Source organism: Nansenia antarctica (assembly GCF_963989245.1).
Source record: "Nansenia antarctica genome assembly, chromosome: 5".
NCBI classification, from domain to species: Eukaryota; Metazoa; Chordata; class Actinopteri; order Argentiniformes; family Microstomatidae; genus Nansenia; species Nansenia antarctica.
In genome coordinates, this window is record NC_137690.1 from 11,905,160 (window position 1) to 11,925,886 (window position 20,727).

The following is a 20,727-nucleotide window of genomic DNA, read 5'->3' on the forward strand; positions in this document are numbered from 1 at the left end:
AACATCCTGTTTAGCCACTTATGCTTGTTAGAGTGGAGTGATTGGATTGTGGTATATATATATACATTATATTGTGTGTGTGTGTGTGTGTGTGTGTGTGTGTGTGTGTGTGTGTGTGTGTGCGTGCGTGCGTGCGTGCATGTGCAGGTGTGTAAGAGCATGTTTGTTTGGTAAATGTCTCTGTGATTGAAACAGAAGGGTAAAAGGCCCCACAGACAGAGATCAGTGTTGTTCTTCAAATGTCAATTTGCCCCTTGTCTCCCACCGTTCCCTTTCTCAGGAGATGGCCTTATCTCCAGTTTGTCAGAGGGTATCTGGGATAACAAGCTGAATGAAGGTGCTTGAGGGTTACTGTGAGCCCTGCCTCAGACACAGATGTCTAGTTCAGGCTCTTAGACTCAACCCTTAGCCCCACAGATCAGGAGCAGTGTTGGGGGTAACCAGCTATATATATTGTAACTGGTTACCCCCAACACTGCTCCTGATCTGTGGGGCTAAGGATATAACAAGTTACTATGTTTATTCTTTTCACAATAATACTTCGAACAACATATACACCCTGTATGCCTATAGTGCTGAATGGACAGTGTAAAAAGGAATATACAGTAAATAGTAATATTTCATATATTACTTTTTATGCAAAGTAATGTTGTAATATAAAAAAATACTTGTTAAATGTAAAAAGTAACATGTAATAGATTACTTTTTCAAGTAATGAATCCCAACATTGATCAGGAGTGACCTTTCCATTGTTGGATGGGATCGGCCACAATATGCCTCCACACGCAGGGCTCATGAGTCACTGAGCTCAGCTGTCAATCAAAACAAGATGTCTGTATCTGGAGAGATGGCAAGAGAGAGAGGAAGAGAGAAAGAGAGCAAGAGAGTAGACTGAGACAGACATGTGAGAGGAGGGGGATCAGAGCAGAGAGAGAAAATAAATAGATAGAGATAGACTGAGAGTATCAGATATATGAGTAGACATAGAGAGTGAGAGGTGCTGGAAACAAACTTAAGAGAGGAAGCAGAAACAACCAATGCTTGGGTAAAAGTTTTCTGTTGACAGAGAGGCCGGGGAAACAAGAAGGCTGCAAAAAATAGCTCGTGATGTAATTGGGATGCCTGAGGAAAAAAAAGAGAGAAAAAGAAAAAGAAAAACCTACAAGAACAACAGATGAGAGAACTGGGCAAAAAAAACGGATCCAGAGCCTGTTTGTTCCAGTTGTGGGGTGTTGTATATTTAGCTCCCTGGAGCACCCTCTGAACACTTACTCGGCTGGTTCATCTCTCCCGTGGAGGAGTAGGCAGGATGGAGTGGTTATCAAGCTTAATTGTGCAGACGCAACCCTCGGTCACTTGGGCTGTCACCCCGGCCTCTGCGGGAGGCAGACAAGAGCAGCCCCTGTTGGCAGATGTCCAAGAGAGATGCCTCCCAAATCCCAGGTGGCATGAACAGTTAGAACAGGATCTACCCTGGCTTGCTCGGCTGGCACCAACAGCCAAAGTAGAAAATGAGTAAACGTACTGGTTGACCAGCCAAAACTGCATTAAAGGCCCACACCGCACCGATGACATTAGTCAAACAGGCCATCCACATCAGCTCTATAGCTGTTTAAAATGTCATATGTCAATATAATGTATCATCCAATACTTTTTAAATGGCATACTTTACATACTTTGACTTACATGGCAGTACGTGAATCGTTGTGCATTAACCTTGTGCTGCACCAGGATGTTATATCATCTTAGAAAAGTCAAAATTGCTAATGTGGGCCTTTCATTCTGGGTGGTCAGTGTAAGGCCATAGTTATTCACCACAGGGTAAGATCATAATCAAAATGGAAGAATAAACGTCAGTCAGGGGAAACAGCGCAGGAGAAGAGAAAAGAAGTACATGAACAAAATAATAATTATGGCAATGGAGCGAGAATGCCTTGGAAACACTGATCATCATTTGGAGTCAAATCGTTGATTTGACTGCAAACCTGTTACACGGATGTAACTCAACCAACTCTTAAACATTGCATTTTCCCAAGTCAGTTTTTTGTCTCTTTAATATTAATACACCACTGAGAAACATCTCTTGATTATATCCATGTGTACATTAAACGGGAAAGGAAAGGAATAGCACACAGAGAGCATGAGAGGGTCAGGAAGGATATGACTAATTGAATTAGCCCTGAATTGATTCCCCAGAGCTATCACTGCAGCATTCTAATTTGTCACAGCAATGTCAATATTGAAGGCTGCATAAACCATATCTATTCATTTCATTATGAAATCAAGCGGGGGGGGGGGTTCTGGCTCTCTGTGACTATTTGTCAAATGATTTAGAGATGTATTCAAAATTCAAACGCACACGTGTTACTCCACTGAAAAGTGTTCTATTGCCATTGATGTCAGGATCATATAGTACATGGGTGTTCACATGTTTCAAATAAGACTCAGAAGATGGATTTAATCTGTTCTTTCTTCTTCTTCGGCGTATGGGTTGTTGTTTTCCTCTCCACTCCACCAGGCTCGGGGCCGAGGGGCTATATTTCTGGACACCCCTCCAGAAGCCACGTCATCGTCTCGTCATCTAACACCGACAGACCATGCATCCCGTTGGGTGGGTGGTACACCGGGCAATCCAGGATAACATGGTCTGCGGTTTGGTCCCATCTGTTCTTTAAAATGCCTGATTGATAGCAGGACATTAACAATTGTATGACTTCTCAGAGAGTTCTATGCTGTTCATTTCTCAGCATAATTTACCGGACAGAATTCATTTACCCCAATGATAGCTAGATGTTTGGCTACACATGACTCAAGTCCAGAACCAGGCAGAGCTTGAGAGAGACCTACGGTACTAGCTTTTGAACCAAACCCAATGATTGAACCTAGTGGGGTGCCAGAGGCTGTCTTAAAGATAGACACTCATTATTCCTTCTTCTTTGCTGTTACTTCTGTCTAGAGGTATTAGAGGGCTAATATGACATGGTCTTGGCATTAGCAACACTAACATTGACCATTACATTTCCCACAAGGGCCATGTAATACTGTACTTGTTGAAATACGAAAGAAGTCTTTAAAAGTGCCTGCCTAAAATGACTATTTTATTGTCACACCATACACCATATCCTGTCAAGCACTCATTGCTTTTGGAAACAACATTTGTTTTTGTTGTAGCATTTGCACAATTGCACATTTTCCTCAAACCCTACTTTCCATCTCAGCTCTCCCTTAAACAACGTGTCCCTCACCAAGTAGTCCATGGTGATGTTGTAGTGTGCCGTGGTGGATCAGATTATCTTGTTGCTTAGTCAGATCAGATCAGTATTGCTCTCACATAGGGGAACGCTCACACCGAGCTCTTGTAAGAGGCCCATTCTGCCTCTGTGTCAAGGGCCCTTCAGGTCCCTCTGGCTCTCAAGCACAGCCTTCGTCATCTCTCAGATGGTTCCTTTGCCTCTTAATATGACACAAGTAAAGCGTTCACCCTGCATTCTAAGATGCCTTTCAATAGCCACCAGTGTGCCTTTGAATAGCTCCTTGGGTAACCTAATCCTACTTCAATATGTGTGTCCTTTGAATACACCCTTCATAATCCCTTATTCCACTCTAAATGTTTCAGCATATTTCTCTGTATGAATAGCATACAGTACATGGCAATCACAATACTCCAAAAGGGGAACCATGTTAAGCAGAATATGAGATGGAGGGGGATTAGCCATTTCTCTATTGGAGATCATTCAGCGAAACACTCAGGAGATCTATAGAATATGTCACTGCAACAGAAAATGACCAAAGCCAATGTAACGCAGTGCCAGAAGAAGCATTTCAAGGGTACATCATTATAGACTGTGAAGGAATCTGGCCTCATTATTTTTCTCATCTATCTGTATTGTACAGTATCAACCCCTTGATACTCATCTTGACTAACAATATTTCTCTCTGTGGGACCTTGGTAAGACAAACAGAGATTGACAGATTGTGATGTTAGAATTATAAGGTTCTATCTCCATTTTTGGTCAAAATTGATTTTTTTTTACATACCGTATTTTCCGGACTACAAGTCACACTTTTTTTCATAGTTTGGCTGGTCCTGCGACTTATAGTCAGGTGCGACTTATATATCAATATATAATTTCATACTGACTGACATGAACCAAGGAGTAAACATTACCGTCTACAACCGACACAGGGCGCTCTGGGCCGCTCTGGGCTTGTGACAACTATATGCTGCTCCTATACCACTGAAGAAATGAACTAAAACATTAGCTTGTTGAAGCTAAGCAAACGGTAGCTTGGTGAACTTGCTTACTGGTAACTTGCTTGTTGGACTCGCTGGCTTGTTATGTTAATTTAGCCTATTCAGCCTCCCAGGTATGTTCTTTATGCTATTGTGTTGCTGAATAACTGTTAATGTGTTATGTTAACATACCGGACTTCTATTCAGCCTGTTGTTCTGTGTGCTATTGTGTAGTTGAATAAACTTGACATTTTTTTGTTAGTAATTAATAAAATACAAAGGTTCCATCTCACAAAACATACTGGAATGTAAAAACTTTGACGCTCAATATCTCTAAACTACCCTAGACGGAAATAGAACCTTATAATTCTAAGATCACAAGATGCAGATAGACAGTGGTCAGTGTTGACAAGCTCTTCATCTTTCCTCTTAACTGTGTGAGACAGGCCCTGCCATGTTTCTGTCAACAAGGATGAACACGACCAATTTCAACCCACAGGAACCCGACAACACTCAAGACTAACTGTCCAGAGATTTAACAAACAGCAACTTCTTGAAGGACCGTAAACATGTATGAATTAAGTCTTAGGGTACAGTATCTCTATCAGTGTAATTTAGAAAATAGATGGTGTCTTCCTTTCTGTAGGTCTATCGTTAATCCAGAGATGACTAAGACCAAATGAGGAAGAGCATATGCAGTATATGTGACAGGGTCTAGTTAAAAATTCATCAAGTAGGGCAATGTCATTTTTCAGTTTCTTCCAGATTATAAAAGTGCGGATTGTAAACTTTCAAATGATGTGTCATACATTGAACTAGTTAACTAGTTATGCGGCGCCGAGTACTGTTTCATTGTTGCAATGACGTTGTCTTTATTTTTGACCTGTGTAAATATTTAAAGTGGGATGACTTCTTTTTGTACTGAAATAATAAATAGATACAAAGTGCTTCTTTGTGGACGGCTGTGGCTCGGGAAGTAGAGCCGGCGTCTAATGATCGCAGGGTTTTGCTCCCAATGAGTGGGTCAGTGCCTTGCATGGTAGCTTGCCGCCATTGGTGTGTGAATGTGTGTGTGTGAATGGGTGAATGGGAGGCCATTGTAAAGCACTTTGGAATAAGGCGCTATAGTTCATTTAAGATCTGAAAATAGTTGAAGAAGATATGCTTATTCGAATGTTGGTACACCTCAAACCAAATAGCGGAGAAACGCGCTCTGAATCAAAACACAGGAACATCGCCACAACCATCTAACTGCATGTTTAGCACATCACAACATGCTGATAGAACATCACCATCCAAAAAACACATAACTACACATAATTAGATGATCAGTGATCACGCAGTCCTTGCTTTTGATCACGTCCTAAGACGTAAGTTTGTTTACAAGCCATGTATCACTCACTCTCAGACTCTGTTGCTGAACCCCTGGTCCATGCTTTTGTCACCTCCCGCCTGGACTACTGCAATGGTGTACTGTTCGGGGTACCCAACAAAACCCTGGGCAGGCTCCAGTATGTCCAAAACTCAGGGTTCATGTGTCAGGGTTCTCACACACACCAAGCCATGGCAAGACATCACCTGCACTGGCTTCCGGTCAAGTCCTGCATCTCTTACAAAAACCTCCTTCTCACCTACAAGTTCCTAAATGCCCACGCCCCCCACGACTTATCTGACCCCCACCCTCTGTAAGTCTCTCCCTGTGGTGATCTGCAACATCCCTACTCTGGACACCTTTAAAACGGCCCTCAAATCCCAGCTGTTTTAGTATTTAGTGTTCCTAAAACTGTTATATCGAGTGGGCTCTTGAAGACTTCAACTTTCGTAATATGCAAAAAAACGGAAAACACATAAAATAAAAAATAAAAGGTTGTTGCTCATTTGCACGACTTGAGCATTGCTGACATGTGGCCATTTTCACCAGACAGTGTCACATATATAATACAGGTGGTGTGTGTGTGAGAGAGAGAGAGAGAGAGAGAGAGAGAGAGAGAGAGAGAGAGAGAGAGAGAGAGAGAGAGAGAGAGAGAGAGAGAGAGAGAGAGAGAGAGAGAGAGAGAGAGAGACCATTGACGCTGCCTTTAACTACTGTGGGTTACTGGTAATAAAGCCCTCACTTTCAACTCTCAACCCACTGAAGGTTCCATCCTGTCTTATCCCTGAGAGATGTGTATGAGAGAATGCCTCTTTCATCTGTTCCCCTTTTCAGGGGGTACTGCATAAGATCAAAACTGCCAAGAATGAGTGAACATTATTCACAAAGGAAAAGGAAGGGTTGAACCACTGAAGTGATGAGAGGGCCTGGCACTAGAGGGAGTTGAACATAGCCTAGGGATGTGTCATCCATGTCCCATCTGCATGTTCTCCCCAAAGTACCGTACATCACACATCCGGTCCAAGATCTAGTCGATGGAGTGGACCAAAACGTAGACCAGGGCAGTAAATGACTATCCTAATATACAGACATACAATGGAATCTGTATCCCCAGACCTACACCTCATATAATCAATGGTGTTACCTTTTGAATGAATGAATGAATGAATGAATGAATGAATGAATGAATGAATGGACTTTATTGTCATTGCTGTCATCCGACATGGTATAGGGTAATTGATAGGCTTATGATATACTGCATGTTTTCTGCTGCACAGTGTAAGATGCATTTGATGCCAACAGCAGAGCTGTTGTTGACACAGCCCAACTGAATATCTGTCATTTACTTGCTAGATAGATTTATCTCAAACTGCTGGGAAAAGAGTTTGCCAGTTTTACAATTTGAATCATGGGACTTTGCCCCTGTCCTTGGGAAAGACCCTGGCCACCTGTGAGGGGTTAATACTGAGCATGGAGGTGGGGTAGGTAAGGGCAAGGTCAAAGGTTAAAGGTCAAATGAGTGGCAGGAGTAAACAACTGGCTGCTCATTTCATCCCTGTCAATCTCCGACCAGCGTGTCACTACCCACACTCATTACCAAATGGAGAGGTCAGGAACAAACTATGCACACACGCACACGCACATGCTGATGCCCACGTACACACACATACACACACGCACACGCACACGCACACGCACACACACACACGCACACACACACACACTCACACTCACACTGACACTGACACTGACACTGACACTGACACTGACACTGACACTGACACTGACACTCACACTCACACTCACACTCACACTCACACTCACACGCACATGCACACTCACACACACACAAAAACACACCAGTATGCCTTGTGAAAACAACACAACACTTTATTAAAAAACAGAGACATCTCATACTGATAATAATTTTGAGAAGGTGGTGGTTGCTGTGCGGAGGCAGTGCTGTGAAGAGATTACCTTACATTCTGCTAATTAAATTTGGGGCGTTTACAAATGTGACAGGACTACAAGCTATTAGCAGCCATTTATTTTAATGAGGGTCACTCTACTGTGCTCTTTATCGAGGCTTAGTGACAGTCTGTTGAATATGTATAAGCCATGTGTCACTTCTGTAGCACCCTATTTGAAGGGGAAAGTAAATATTACATCAATTATAATTAAGTATACCTTATGTAACACAGGGGACTTGATTAAGAATCTAGATGGATCTGTTCAAAGGATTTAGTTAATTCCTCTAATTATTAAACTCGTTCTCCATTTCCCTTGGATTTGTCCTAGTCCAAGTGATAGTGAATGAGCTGCGGGGATGACTAAGAACTGTGGTTCAGAGCAGAGCAGGGCCGGACTGTAGCAGGTGCAGGCTCAGTAGGGGTCACTGCAGCCCAATGCAGCTCCGTTCCCCCTCCCCTCACATCCCAGGCTTGTTCCTTGTCCCTGGACACGCTGTAGCCAATTTAGCGTTCACCGCGAGTGTCCCTTTCCTGCCACAGAGCGCTATTCATCGCTCTCATTATCGTCCGACTGAGACAGGCTTTGTAGGGAACAGGACGAGGAACGGAGGCAGTGAGTGAGTCATCAATGGCGGACCAATCAGAGCAGGGCCGGAGTCTAACTATAGACTAAGGTGTCGTTGGGGGCCGGATGGAACGGCAAGGTGGGGTGTGGGTGGAGGGAGGACGGGATTTGGGAGCACAGAGAGCTTAGTGTTAGGGACTGGCATGCTACATGTGCTCATCCATCCAAAACAGGCTGCTGTTATGGTTTAGCTTTTAAACCGCTGTCATGTCACCTTAACTTGAAGATTCCAAGTGGAAAGGTGTCCATAATTGTTTGTGTCAAACCAGCTCAACGGTGTCTTGTTATTTAAACATGTTTACTGACATATTTTACTGTAACACCAGACCAAGCCCTGCAAAGAAACTGTACAGTCAATAGTTTTACGCAATAATAGCTAATGTCATTGTGTCAAGTGATTGAACAGGATATTTGTATAATTTCAGCCACTAATCAGCCCCAAATGCTGGTCTTAGACAAAAGTCTATGCACCACATGGATGCTACTTAATAGATCTAATACTAAACAGCCATACTATCAATATGTGTTGTTTTTTTCCACTGGAATTGTAAAATGGAGGGATGCAAAGCTTTTTTAAAAGATTAGTGAGTTTCATAAAAGTTATGCATACAGCCAATGATTTCACGGCCATAGTAATTGAGTGATCAATAAGATGTCGTATACATGTACAGACTATAGCTCCATTTTGAGCCTAAATGTGAGGTTTAAAACAGACCCTGTCTCGTTAAGACAGATCTGTTCGACTCTACATTTTACAAAGTGAAACAAGGGGTTAATTCTCATGAAGATGTCAGGGAACTGGGCAGTTTGGATATACTTTTTGAGGCAGAGGACAATCTGAGGGGTATATATAGAACAGGGATATAATACAGTCCCAGACACACATGCAAGCATGCATGCCCACACACACACGCACACACACACACACACACACACACACACACACACACACACACACACACAGACTCAGCCTCTCTCCATCCCTCCTCACACCTGCTTCCCCTGGTGTTCACGATGTGAAAACAGCCTGATGTGCTCTGAACACCAAATCAGGTTAAGCCTTGGCTGTCTCCTTTCAAGAAGAACTCTTCATCTGTCTCACCCAGACAATTGCCTCAGGACCTACTGAAGCCTCCTCTCTCTCTCTCTCTCTCTCTCTCTCTCTCTCTCTCTCTCTCTCTCTCTCTCTCTCTCTCTCTCTCTCTCTCTCTCTCTCTCTCTCCCTCCCTCCTCTTTCTTCCCCACCTCTCTTTCTCTCTGACTCAGCAGTTAGAAATCAGAATGATAATCATGTTTGTACAGTGAGAAATTAATTCAGTTCGTTTTCCGATATTATTTTCCAAATTGTTGTTCATGGGTAACATGAATACAATTTGATAGAAATTAATTGATGCCCTGTTGTTAAAACACCAAAGTCGTCACTAATCTCTCAGTTAATGGACAATGCGAAAAACAAACCCTGATACATTCTCCTAAGTGATGCATCATACTGTCCATTCAAAGACATCAGCTGGGCTCCAGGGAAATCTTTTGCATGAGATGGAAAAACAAGCTCAGCATGATATTTGACAGCGTAGGTCTGACAATAATGTATTTCAGATAGCACATGAAGCTACTGTTGTGCCCTTGAAACAACGTCGTCCCCATAACAAAGAGCAAAGGAAGAGAAGTACCTCATCCAACCCTGCTTAATGACGTTTGCCAAGACAGCACATAATCATTCTCATCAAATAAGCTTAGCCATGAACCATTTGGCAATGGACGGTGCATAACATGCCTATTATACAACAATGACATAGTTAAATGCAAAGACCAGTGTCTAAGTCCTTATTGGACCTGCCTGTGGATCAGCCTGTAGATCGAATGAGATTTTATTTACCTAACCACATGGACTAGCGATCCCCCTCCCCTCTCCCCCCCCCTCTCTCTCTCTCTCTCTCTCTCTCTCTCTCTCTCTCTCTCTCTCTCTCTCTCTCTCTCTCTCTCTCTCTCTCTCTCTCTCTCTCTCTCTCTCTCTCTCTCTCTCTCTCTCTCTCTTTCTTTCTCCTTCTCTTGGTGGATTAGCGGCATTTTCCCCAAAGTAATCCGCTCTCTCTTCCCTGATTTGCTGGCGACACACCACTTTAAAGTCTCACTTCTACCACTGCTGAGCCCCCAGGGACGGCTGGCCTCTCACAATAGAGCGAATCATGGGCTTGGCAGACTGTGTTTGTCTCCCTGTGCTATGGTCCGCTTCAGGCAATCCCAATGGCTCACCTTTTTATAAATTGGTGACCATGAAGTCATTGGACAACGAGAGAGAAAGACCTTCAGATGGGAAACAGTGAGAGCAGCTTCAAGGACTGGGAATGGGGGCCAATGTGGTAGTGTGTATCAGACTTGCATATAGTTGAATGACCTCTGTACAATACCTCATAGTGTGTCCTCTGACTGCTGTGGGTACCTTGGCGACAGTTATGTATGATAGCCTCATACCATCCACTATCTGTACTCAGAACTAACTTCTATTGGATTTCATGATACAGATTTGGATTTGGCTATGTGATGGATACCTATTATGTTTGTTTAGGATGACTAACATCTGAAGTACGGGTGCATTATGCAAGTATTTTACAGAGATAGAGGACAAATCTACATTTGCTCTGGATATAAGGTCCACATCTGAAAACAGGCAGGGGGCAACCCTATCAATAGCCCATTTAAGTGTTCCAGGCAATTAGAGAGGACTCGATAAGCCTACTGCTATCTGTGCTGAATAGCATGAATGATTAATGTTTGTAATATACTATCAATGTGCGCATAGATTCCCATTTTGATTCATGCCATTTTTATTTATTCAGATAAATAATGAAGGGTAAGTCTGAAGTCATTTTGAAAACCCTCAAAAGCCAAATAGCTTAACGATGATTGGCTGTTGCTGTCGTCAATAATGCAGAACTCCAGTCCGCTTTTGTCAGGTTAATAGTTCTTAACAAGATCGTTAAAGCTCCTCTAGCTGGAATTAATTAAAACATAATCCCCCTTGATTGCGACAGCCTCCCGCTATCAACGATGGGGTCCCTCCGACAAGTGCTTGTTTGTTCATTTTCCACTAATAATGTGTTTGTCAGGGGGACCGGGTTCTCGAACAGAGTACTTTCTCTAGTTTCACTCAAGCTGCCCTTTGCATGGATAATTACCCTCTGATTGTCCCATGCTAATACCCACGGTGCAGAGTCACAGCCAAGGTCTCAGAGAGGAAAAGGCACTGAGGTAAACAGGAAATAAGCTCTTTAACTCAGCAGGCTTACATGGTTTCTATGGATTCTCCTCATGTCTAAAACCAACAACTGATATATATGCGTGAAGCAGAGGTTCTCAAGCTTTTCTTTAGACCAACGTCGCCATACCTGATTATGAAGTACCCTGTGAAGTGTCCTTTTAAGAAAGACTAGCATCACTATATCAGTTGGTATGCTGTTGTTGTGGCCTCTAATCGATTATTAATAGATTTAGTACAACCTACAAAGCACAAAGAGCTTCGATCAATTGTCTTCAAAGAGGCCTTTTATTAAGCAAAATGGTTACATGAGCGTAGCAGCCAGGAGCAAGCAGGAAGCAAAAGCCAGCCACCAACAATGGTGGGACTTCATATTTATAGAACCATCCTTGGTCATGAGGTCACCATTCTTGGGAACCAATCATATTATACAAATCTGTGATTACATAAGTTATGGGCCCTGTCCATCGTCTGAATTGTTCACTGCGACACAGACCTTGGCTCACACCTTCAGGAAGGAAATGGGCCTTCCTTGAGTGCTAGCTTTGCCCAACACATTTCTCAGTATAACATAATATAAAACCACTACACTGTGTTACGGTATGATTCTCCCAATTTGCCATTTATTCTTCAGGTTTTTCTACCTCAGCTACTGTACACCTCTTTGAAGTATCATCAAACTGAACAGATCTGTGATGTGCTTCTCCATCCCACTCCCAAAGTGTAAAGAGGGGAGTGTGTCACCGCTTAACTGTAATCAAAGAAGACTGAACCCTACAGTGTGCTTTTGATCAGCCTAATACAGTATGTGAGATCTACAGCTTTGTGAGACCACTGCAGCGGCTCACCGCAGAAGACCAAAGCATGTCATCAGGGACATCTGTGTAAACACTAAGGGCCCTATTAAGCACTTCTTAACTTGCCGTCTTAAGTCTTAATTAAGACGCACAGCCAGGTTAAGACCTACCGCCACCCTTATTATGCGCTTCATACGCGCTACTGCTATTATGCAGGTGTCGATAGGCGCCCACACATAAGACGTAAAACTCCCGTGCATATATTGCTCATTGTGGGAGTGTTCATATGTTAATGAAGTGCACTAGGCGCCCCTGCTATTATGCGATCTGACTTTGCTCCTATCGCTAAGAAGTGGTTTGAAAAGTTCTTAAGTTTAGACTTCATGCACGTTTTGAAACACGAGCGCGCCTCCGCGGTTTGCGCATGCATGTGGGCACACATGAACACGCACGTGGCTCCACGGCAAGACGTCAATTACGGTCACAGTATAAATGCTTTATTTCAGAAGGGAGAGGCAGAGAAGCGCGCTGACCTCCTTCTTAGGACTTCCATAATAGCATAGCGCTAATGACTCAACGCAGCCGGTTCTTAAAGGGAATGGCACCTGGCACGCTGATTGGGTTGATTGAGAAGACGCCCAAAACACACCCATGACTAATTTCTTTGCTTAGCGCCGGGTTTTAGGCGCCCACTACCGCACGCATAATAGCAAAGTGGCCTTGACCACGCCTCCACGTCTTAAGTTTATATCTACCGCCTCGTCTTATTGATGAAGTGCATAATAGGGCCCTAAGAGTCATTCTCACTTTTCTAGTGTAGCAGATGTAAATATGCTAGTCTATGAACTTTGTCCATCATGCAGTAACGTCACTTCCTGGAGGCTTTTACCTAAGTTAGCCTCTTGGTCTGGTCTGTCTGATAGCACATTGGGCTGGTGCACAGGAGATCTGGGTTGAACCCAGTAGATAACCCAGTAGATAATGATGGTTTCGATTTCAGAAGATGCTATTAAACCTATGTGGAATGTGGAATGTCTGCATGTGCCTTACCTCTCACCACATGCTGATCAAAAGCATATACATTAGAATGAACCCCAGGAAACAATGGATCTGCTTGAGAGGTGGGAGGGGCCAGGCGGAGACTGCCTTGACCTTGACCTGTCCATTTGCATGCCTGCGGTGGAGATGATGTGGCCCAGGAAGGAGACTCAGGACATCAGAACAACAGAACTCAAACTTCTCCAGTTTAATGAACATCTGACTAGGCAGGACACGCCTAAGAACCGAATGTGTTCCTGCAGGGTCTTGGAGAAGGTGAGAATGTACACAAAGGCAAATCGCTTCAACATGTCTCTCATGCAGTAAACCAACACCTGGATTACTGCGGCCGAGTTTGATAACCTGAATGGCAGGATCAAATATTTGTAGTGTCCACTAGGAGTTTTAAAGGCCGTTTTCCACTGATCGCCCTCCCGGAACCTCACCAGGTTGGAGGCATTGCGGAGGTCCAGCTTGGTGAAGAACTGGGCCCCTGAATTAACTCCAAGGCAGAGGACATCAGTGGCAGTGGGTAGCAGTTCCTGCCCGTGATTTTGTTCAATCCCCGGTAGTCTATACAAGGCCGCAGGCCCCATCCTTTTTTCCCACGAAAAGAAGAAGAAGCCCACGCAAGGTTGAGGGACTAATGAAACCTGCCTCCAAAAACCTGCCTCCAGAGACTCTCAGATGTAGTCCTCCATTGCCACTGCTTCAGGGCCCAAGTAAGAATACAGACGGCACAGAGGAGGTGTAGAACCACCGGGTGCAGTCGTATGGGTGATGATGGCTTGATGTGAGGTTGTGTGTGCAGGAGCAGAGAGGAGACCAGACAAGGAAATGCAGTTGAAAGGCAAAAGCCAAGCTAAATAATCCACAAAGGAGATAGTTAAGAACTATGTTGTAACCTAAGAAACCAGAACACTAGAGAATCTACTAAGACGAGACTAAACCCTCTGACTATTGTCAAGCTATGACACTGGGTTACAGAAAACACACAAATTAAACAGAAAGGTCCTAATTAAACAATACGATTGACCTGTGTGCTAATCAGTCCATGAAACGGTCTCTGCTGTCCCCTAGACGGAACGGTGACGCAGGCAGGCTCAAGCGAACTCTCAAAGTAAAATAATACAATATGTATGCCATTTAGCTGACACTTTTATCCAAAGCATCTTGCATTGCAGTGAGTGCATACATTATGGCCCTAGTGGGAAAGTATTTGAAAATAATACCATTTCGACCGAGTTCTAAATCTTACCACTAATGTATTGTATTGCATGGCATGGTCCCATTGCTTTATGTACTGAACACACAAAGTAGTCGTTTTCTTGAAAATTCCAAACTTTAAACGGTGAGCAACATTCTAATTGTTGATCCCAAGGAACCATTTGATTTATTAGTTTCAAGAAGCCGGCCCCTCTGTCTCTGTGAAAGCATCTTGGGGGAGGCTGCATCAAGTAACAAACGGAGCAAATCCAATAAATACTCCCCACCAATGCATGCTAATGAGGTTGAGGTCACTGTAATTGCCAACATGTCTGCTTCAAAGAAATGAATGTGCCTCTTCTTCTGTTTTCTTGGCTCTTGCAGATGTTAACGAATGCGAAAGAAACCCATGCAAGAACAGGGGCATCTGCACTGACCTGGTTGCCAACTACTCCTGCGACTGTCCTGGAGAGTACATGGGGAGAAACTGCCAATATAGTAAGTGCTGTGTTTTATTTTTATTTATTTTTAATTTCACTTCTTATCTCGTCTCTTTTATGATTACTCTTCCCTGGCATGGCAGATTTTCTGAGTACACCCGAACCGATGATGCAGGTGGCTAACTACTGCGAGGGGAACTCGTCTGTTTTGTGAGGGTTTCAGGGAATTGAATCTCTCCATCTCATCTTTCTCTCTTTATCGTTCTATCCATGTTTCTGTATCTTGAAGCTTATGGTTCCCTTATCTGTGGAGATCGTTGTGAGCATTCAGTGTTGCTCTCTAATTGACATAAGGCTCCTCCTTCAGTGCAGACAATCAATGAGGCCCTCACACACACACACACACACACACACACACACACACACACACACACACAAACACACACACGCACACACAGGCGCAGGGCAGGGGCCTTTCAGAGACTCAGAGGTCATTCTGGGATAGTAAAACACTCCATTTCACGTTCACTCTACATGAACAATGCTTACACAATCTCACAGCACTTTGATGTTGTCCTGTGGGAGCTGAACTGAATGTTCTACAACCCATCATGTCTGTTGCCTTTTGGCAACTACTGATTTTGTACAAGGAAAACATACTGAAAAATATAATGTTAGAACTATTCAGCTGTAATCCTTTGGAGTATAGATGACTTGCTGAAGGACTTTCTGAATTACCCAAACACCAATCACCAAATTGCCAAGTTACTGTAACTGGTATAGCATTTCACACTGTGATCCTCTAATAGACCAGCTTGATTTACATTCAACAGAAAAATTAGTCAGTAGCATCTGGTCCTCAAATGCTCATGTAGTAATAAATCAAAGAGGATATTGGTTTTATTTTAGATCATTTCAACGAATATATTACATTAGATAAGGTAATACAACTTTCCCTCTCAGTCTTCCCCCCAGATGTTGTCATGGTTACTATTATTACTACTATTACTCTGTGAATCAAAAAAAGCCAGATCTATTTACAGTAATAAAGAGGGACAGTAAAAGCCCTGGCATGCTTACAGTGGTTTCTAAACCTTTGCAATTCAGAGAATGTGAGTAAACAGATGGCCAGAGAAATTAGATATTTAATATTTCCAAGTTGTCTTGGATATTTGTGTAAATGAAGCTGGTATAACAAAACACAAACAGTATCAAGCTGTATATGTCCACAACATGTCCTACAGAATGCTGTAGTATGAATAATGTGGAAATATGCAACTAGTCATATGTCATGTTTAGACTCATAATGTCATGCCTCATAAGGATAGGGGTCCAAAATGTTGTTATACAAGAGGAAGGTTTGGACTTCAATAGCTCTTTTAAATGCTATTACATAATAACCAAAGCTAATGCAAAAGGCTACAGTGTATTAGGCTTATTCAGTTGTTATTGTACATGGTTAAAACACATTCCACACATTCTAGGTCATAGCATAGTTGGTACTTTCCAGGAAGAGGACACATTCTGTTTCCTCTTATCTTGTGGTAAGTCAGTAGTCTCTCATTACCAAATATCTGGTATATTATCCTTCTTGGAAAATTAGGATCTGGTGAGATAAAACAATTTGCTCTGGCATATCAGCCCTATCATATTCAATATTGGGCCAAAGTTACATAATGCCAGTTAGGAGTCTAACGAGAATAGTCTACCATTTTGAAAACGCAATTCAGGGAGCACAGTAGAATTCAATGTTGACTCTATTTTGCTCCTTTCAACACACTGTCATCTCTGCCTGATTTGTATACTGATTCAGAAGCTGACAAAAGATTAGGTTTTTTTGCTAGGTTGGCAGAGCCATGAAGACCTTCCAAACAGGCTTCTGTCCTCTGCTGCTCCGAATTAAGTTGCTTGAAGGATTAATTGAAGTCTTCAACTCTTCAATTGCCACATAGCCAAGTTGTTTGTTGTTGTGTGCCCAAATGAGACACATGAAAGTTCTGGTTTGTCATTTACAGGCTGCTTACAATTCAGTCTAGATATGCCCCAGAGAAACTCCATATGCATTATCTTACATAACTTGATGTGAAGGCCAAGTGTGAAGTATTTATTTCCCCCTATTTTTTATCAAATGGTCTATGTGTGAACAATTTACTTGATATTCTGAGGCAGTAACAATTGTATTGTGTTGTAAAGCAATGTTATGCTGCGAGAATGGGTAATTGTAAGCATAACATCTGAATAATACTCTCTACACAGTTAGTCAAGTTGACAGTATCAAAACCAAGGCAAGCTTTACAGCCTATTGTGTGAACTTTCTCATAAAAATAAGTTAATAAAAAAAAGTGGGATGGCACATTTCATCCTTGAATGACGCTGTCATGAAAACAAGTTGAAATGTATGAATCATGTTGAAAGGAGATCCATAGCAACATAGTTGAAAAACGTATTGCTCATTGAAATTATGGACCAATCCATAAACGGTGGGATTGAGGGGCACAAGTAAAGGTGTCATTATTGTAAACAGATTTGACAATCTCAGTTAGTTGAAAACCAGCAATTGTTATTCCTCCCAAAAGGAAGAAGTATTTAGTCTGAGATATGTCAGTGCATGTTCACTCAGGCAGTGAGGTTATATACCATAGTTATATACCAAAACTTTTTTAAAAATTGAACATGTTTGCTTTTTGACCCGACCAAGGATGTTTCATTGATTGCAAACCTTGATTTATACGAAAACAGAGGGAGACAGGGATAGAGAAATACCTTTGAATTATGAAATATCCTCAGTGCAGTATGGAATGTAGGGGTGGGAGAGAGAAAAAACAACAGTACTACTCCATATTATTTTTTCCTGAACCCCCATGGCTGTACTGTACATATTGAGTGATCTGCTCACAGTCTCACAGGATTGTTTTTCAAACCCACCTCGAGCCTGTTAACGTAAAGGTCTTGTTTGTTCATTAAGCCATTCCAGGGGAATTTAGTATTTTCTCAGTAGCAGTGCCCTGCCATCATTGCCTTTGTGTCGCCTCAGGACAATATCCATCACCAAGCTACTGCAGGTGTCTTTAACCCTTTTTAGGAGGGCTTGGGTCTTTCATTCAGTTGTGGTGGATCAAGTGCTGGATCACGTCAAGCAAATTGAGTGTTATTGAGTTAGAGGGCTGTCATGAGGGTTGGGGAGAGGTGGAACTCAATCACACTTGTGAATGTCCAGTAACACAAACATGCGCATGCACACACACACACACACACAGACACACACATGCACTTTTGTGAGTGTATTTGTGATTCTCTCCTCTCCTGACTTCTTCTCGTTCTCATTAGTATTGGTATGGTAGTGTTAATTTCAGCACGGCTCTAATTAGTTTAGGCTTTAGGTAGGGCCTTGTGGGAGACGGATTCAGCTGTCATAATGGCGACAGCAGAGTAGCATTAGTGATGTGTGCTGTGGGAAGGCGCATTCTACGGCTGATGTATGCGCATGGGGGCAGCAGGGCGAGGCCTGGGGGCTGGCAGCCCCAGCTGCTCTGACGGATGTCTGCCAGACAGCTCATTAAAGGTGGCCTGTCATCTCCCCGAGATGACTACTGTATGGTCACAATGTCACTATAGAGGTGCCAAAGTGTTGCCAAAGTACTATTTGCTGTTGCATTGAGATGTATCTTTCTTTTAAAGAGAGCTAGCCAAGAGGCAGTAGCAGCACATCCTACAGTGTTGCTGGCCCATCATTTCCACCAGGTGAGCATGGCCATAACTAGGGATGGGAATTGATGAGATGTTATCGATACCGATGCCATTATCGATTCTGTTTATCGGTTCGATTCTTTATCGATTCCCTTATTGATTTCTGATACATTTTCTGTGTGGAATATAGTAGTCCTACACTGGTTTTCAGCTTCAACGCAGCTGTTTTACTATCTCTTGAGTCTCTGAACACAGTGTAGTATGTCTGCCTAATATCATTTGAACAATGCTCCTTTTCATAAAATGATATAACTTGGAAAATAAATCTAAAACTGACTGATAACGACGACTGCCAATGGCCCCTGGCCTGAGCTGGATTACTCTTCCTGCTACAACTAGTGAATTGATGATTCACTTGCTTAATCAGGTGTATCGATTGTAAGTCGCTTTGGAATAAGGCGTCTGCTAAATGGCAAAAATGTAAATGTAAAGGCGTTTCCGGGAATTGGAATTGGAAATGACTTTGGAGACGGCTTACCGTAGAGAAATGAACAATAAATTCACAGGCAACAGCTCAGGTGGACATTCCTAGAGTCAGCATGCCAATTGCACGCTCCCTCAAAACTTTATGTGGTTTATGTGAGGCATAATTTAATGGTAGCAGCTGCACTGTAGTAGCTATATATTAGGACTACCAACATGAATATGGGAGGTATTGAGTTATGAACTGTGGTAACCTGTGGTAATCTGAGCTGGATCTGTTATAAATATAAAATGATGCAATAAATATGCCTCAGAAAGATGTCTCCGAAGACAGCTTAGTAGTGAGGATTAAATAACAGAATAAAGAGAGTTACAGGGGAAGAAAAAAACAAAAGAATAAGTCATAAGGCATATTGTTTTTGCATTATTGAACTCAGTCATGAACGCAGTTCAGGGAAAAATAAAATCCCTGTGAAAAATGGTCATGAATATACAGTAGGTGTCAGAAGTTTATCCTGTGATGTGTGTTTCTTTCAATTCTCCCCAAACCGTGATGATGAAAGGATGAAAGAGTTGTATCCCTGCAATGGCATAACAAGATGGAAATGGTTTCTGCCATGTACTAGCATGAGCCAACTTTTGGTAAACATTAGTATGCATAGCCTCAACTCAGAAGGATTGGAAAGAGATTGTCCATGTAAAAAAAAAAAGAAAAAAGAGCAGTAGCCAGGCAGACAAAAGAGCAGATTGAGGCTAAGGTAGATTTAAAGGGCAAAACATTGTCACAATGACATCTTCCTGAATACTCAAACCTGTTCTTTCAATTGATGACACTCTGGTATTTCTTACAGTCCACTCTCAGGTCCCTGAGTCAACCAAAGATGAGAGACAATTACAATTTAGTAATAGCATGGCCCCTGGCCCAAGCAGAGATTACTTTTCTTGCGATGACTGATTGATAGATGAGTCACTTACTTCGACAAATGTATTTGTTGCAAGTCACTTTGGATAAAAGCGTCTGCTAAATGCCAAAAATGTAAAATGTAATGAGAACCATGGAGAGGGAGGAAGCTCTGGCAGTGTGGACGACAGTCTCAGTCGAGTGAGCAGCCTTGTAGCCAGATTGATGTGGGTCAAGGAGATTGTTCTGAAATAAATAATGGGAGAGTTAGTGAAAGACAGCACGTTCAAGGGTTTTAGATAAGGAAGGGATACCATTTGGTCATTTTGGATGAAACATTTGTCAAGTGTAGGCTTCTTGAGAAGAGGCTTTGGGTATGGCTGTCTTAAAGGCAGCTGGGACAGAGCCAGTGGTCAGGGAGTAGTTGATTAGGGTGGTAATGAAAGGAACGAGGTTGTGAGAGGTGGATTGGAGAAGGGGTGAGGGGATGGGATCGAGAGAGGGCAGGCGGTGGCCTGATTGGATGTGACAAGTCGTAGGACATCACAGGGGATAGAGGGGAAAGATAATGTTAAAGCAGAGACAGAGGGTAGCATAGTGGGCTTGGGAAAAGTGGTACTAGTATTAGCGGTTGAGTGAATGTTGAGGTTGAGTGAATGAGCTGCTAATGTCATCAACCTTCTTTACAAAGTAGGTGACAAAGTAATCTGCAGAG

General features: G+C 42.6%; 1 protein-coding gene across 1 annotated transcript in view; it reads left to right on the forward strand.

The window, feature by feature from the left end:
- The window catches only part of edil3a (EGF-like repeats and discoidin I-like domains 3a), a gene marked incomplete at its 5' end in the record, with an annotated part of 111,471 nt that overhangs the window by 51,019 nt on the left and 39,725 nt on the right, over positions 1 to 20,727 (forward strand). The window contains one exon of the mRNA XM_080532563.1: positions 14,886 to 14,999. Coding sequence (XP_080388689.1) covers positions 14,886 to 14,999 — 114 coding nt within the window. The remainder of the gene's footprint in view (positions 1 to 14,885; positions 15,000 to 20,727) is intronic.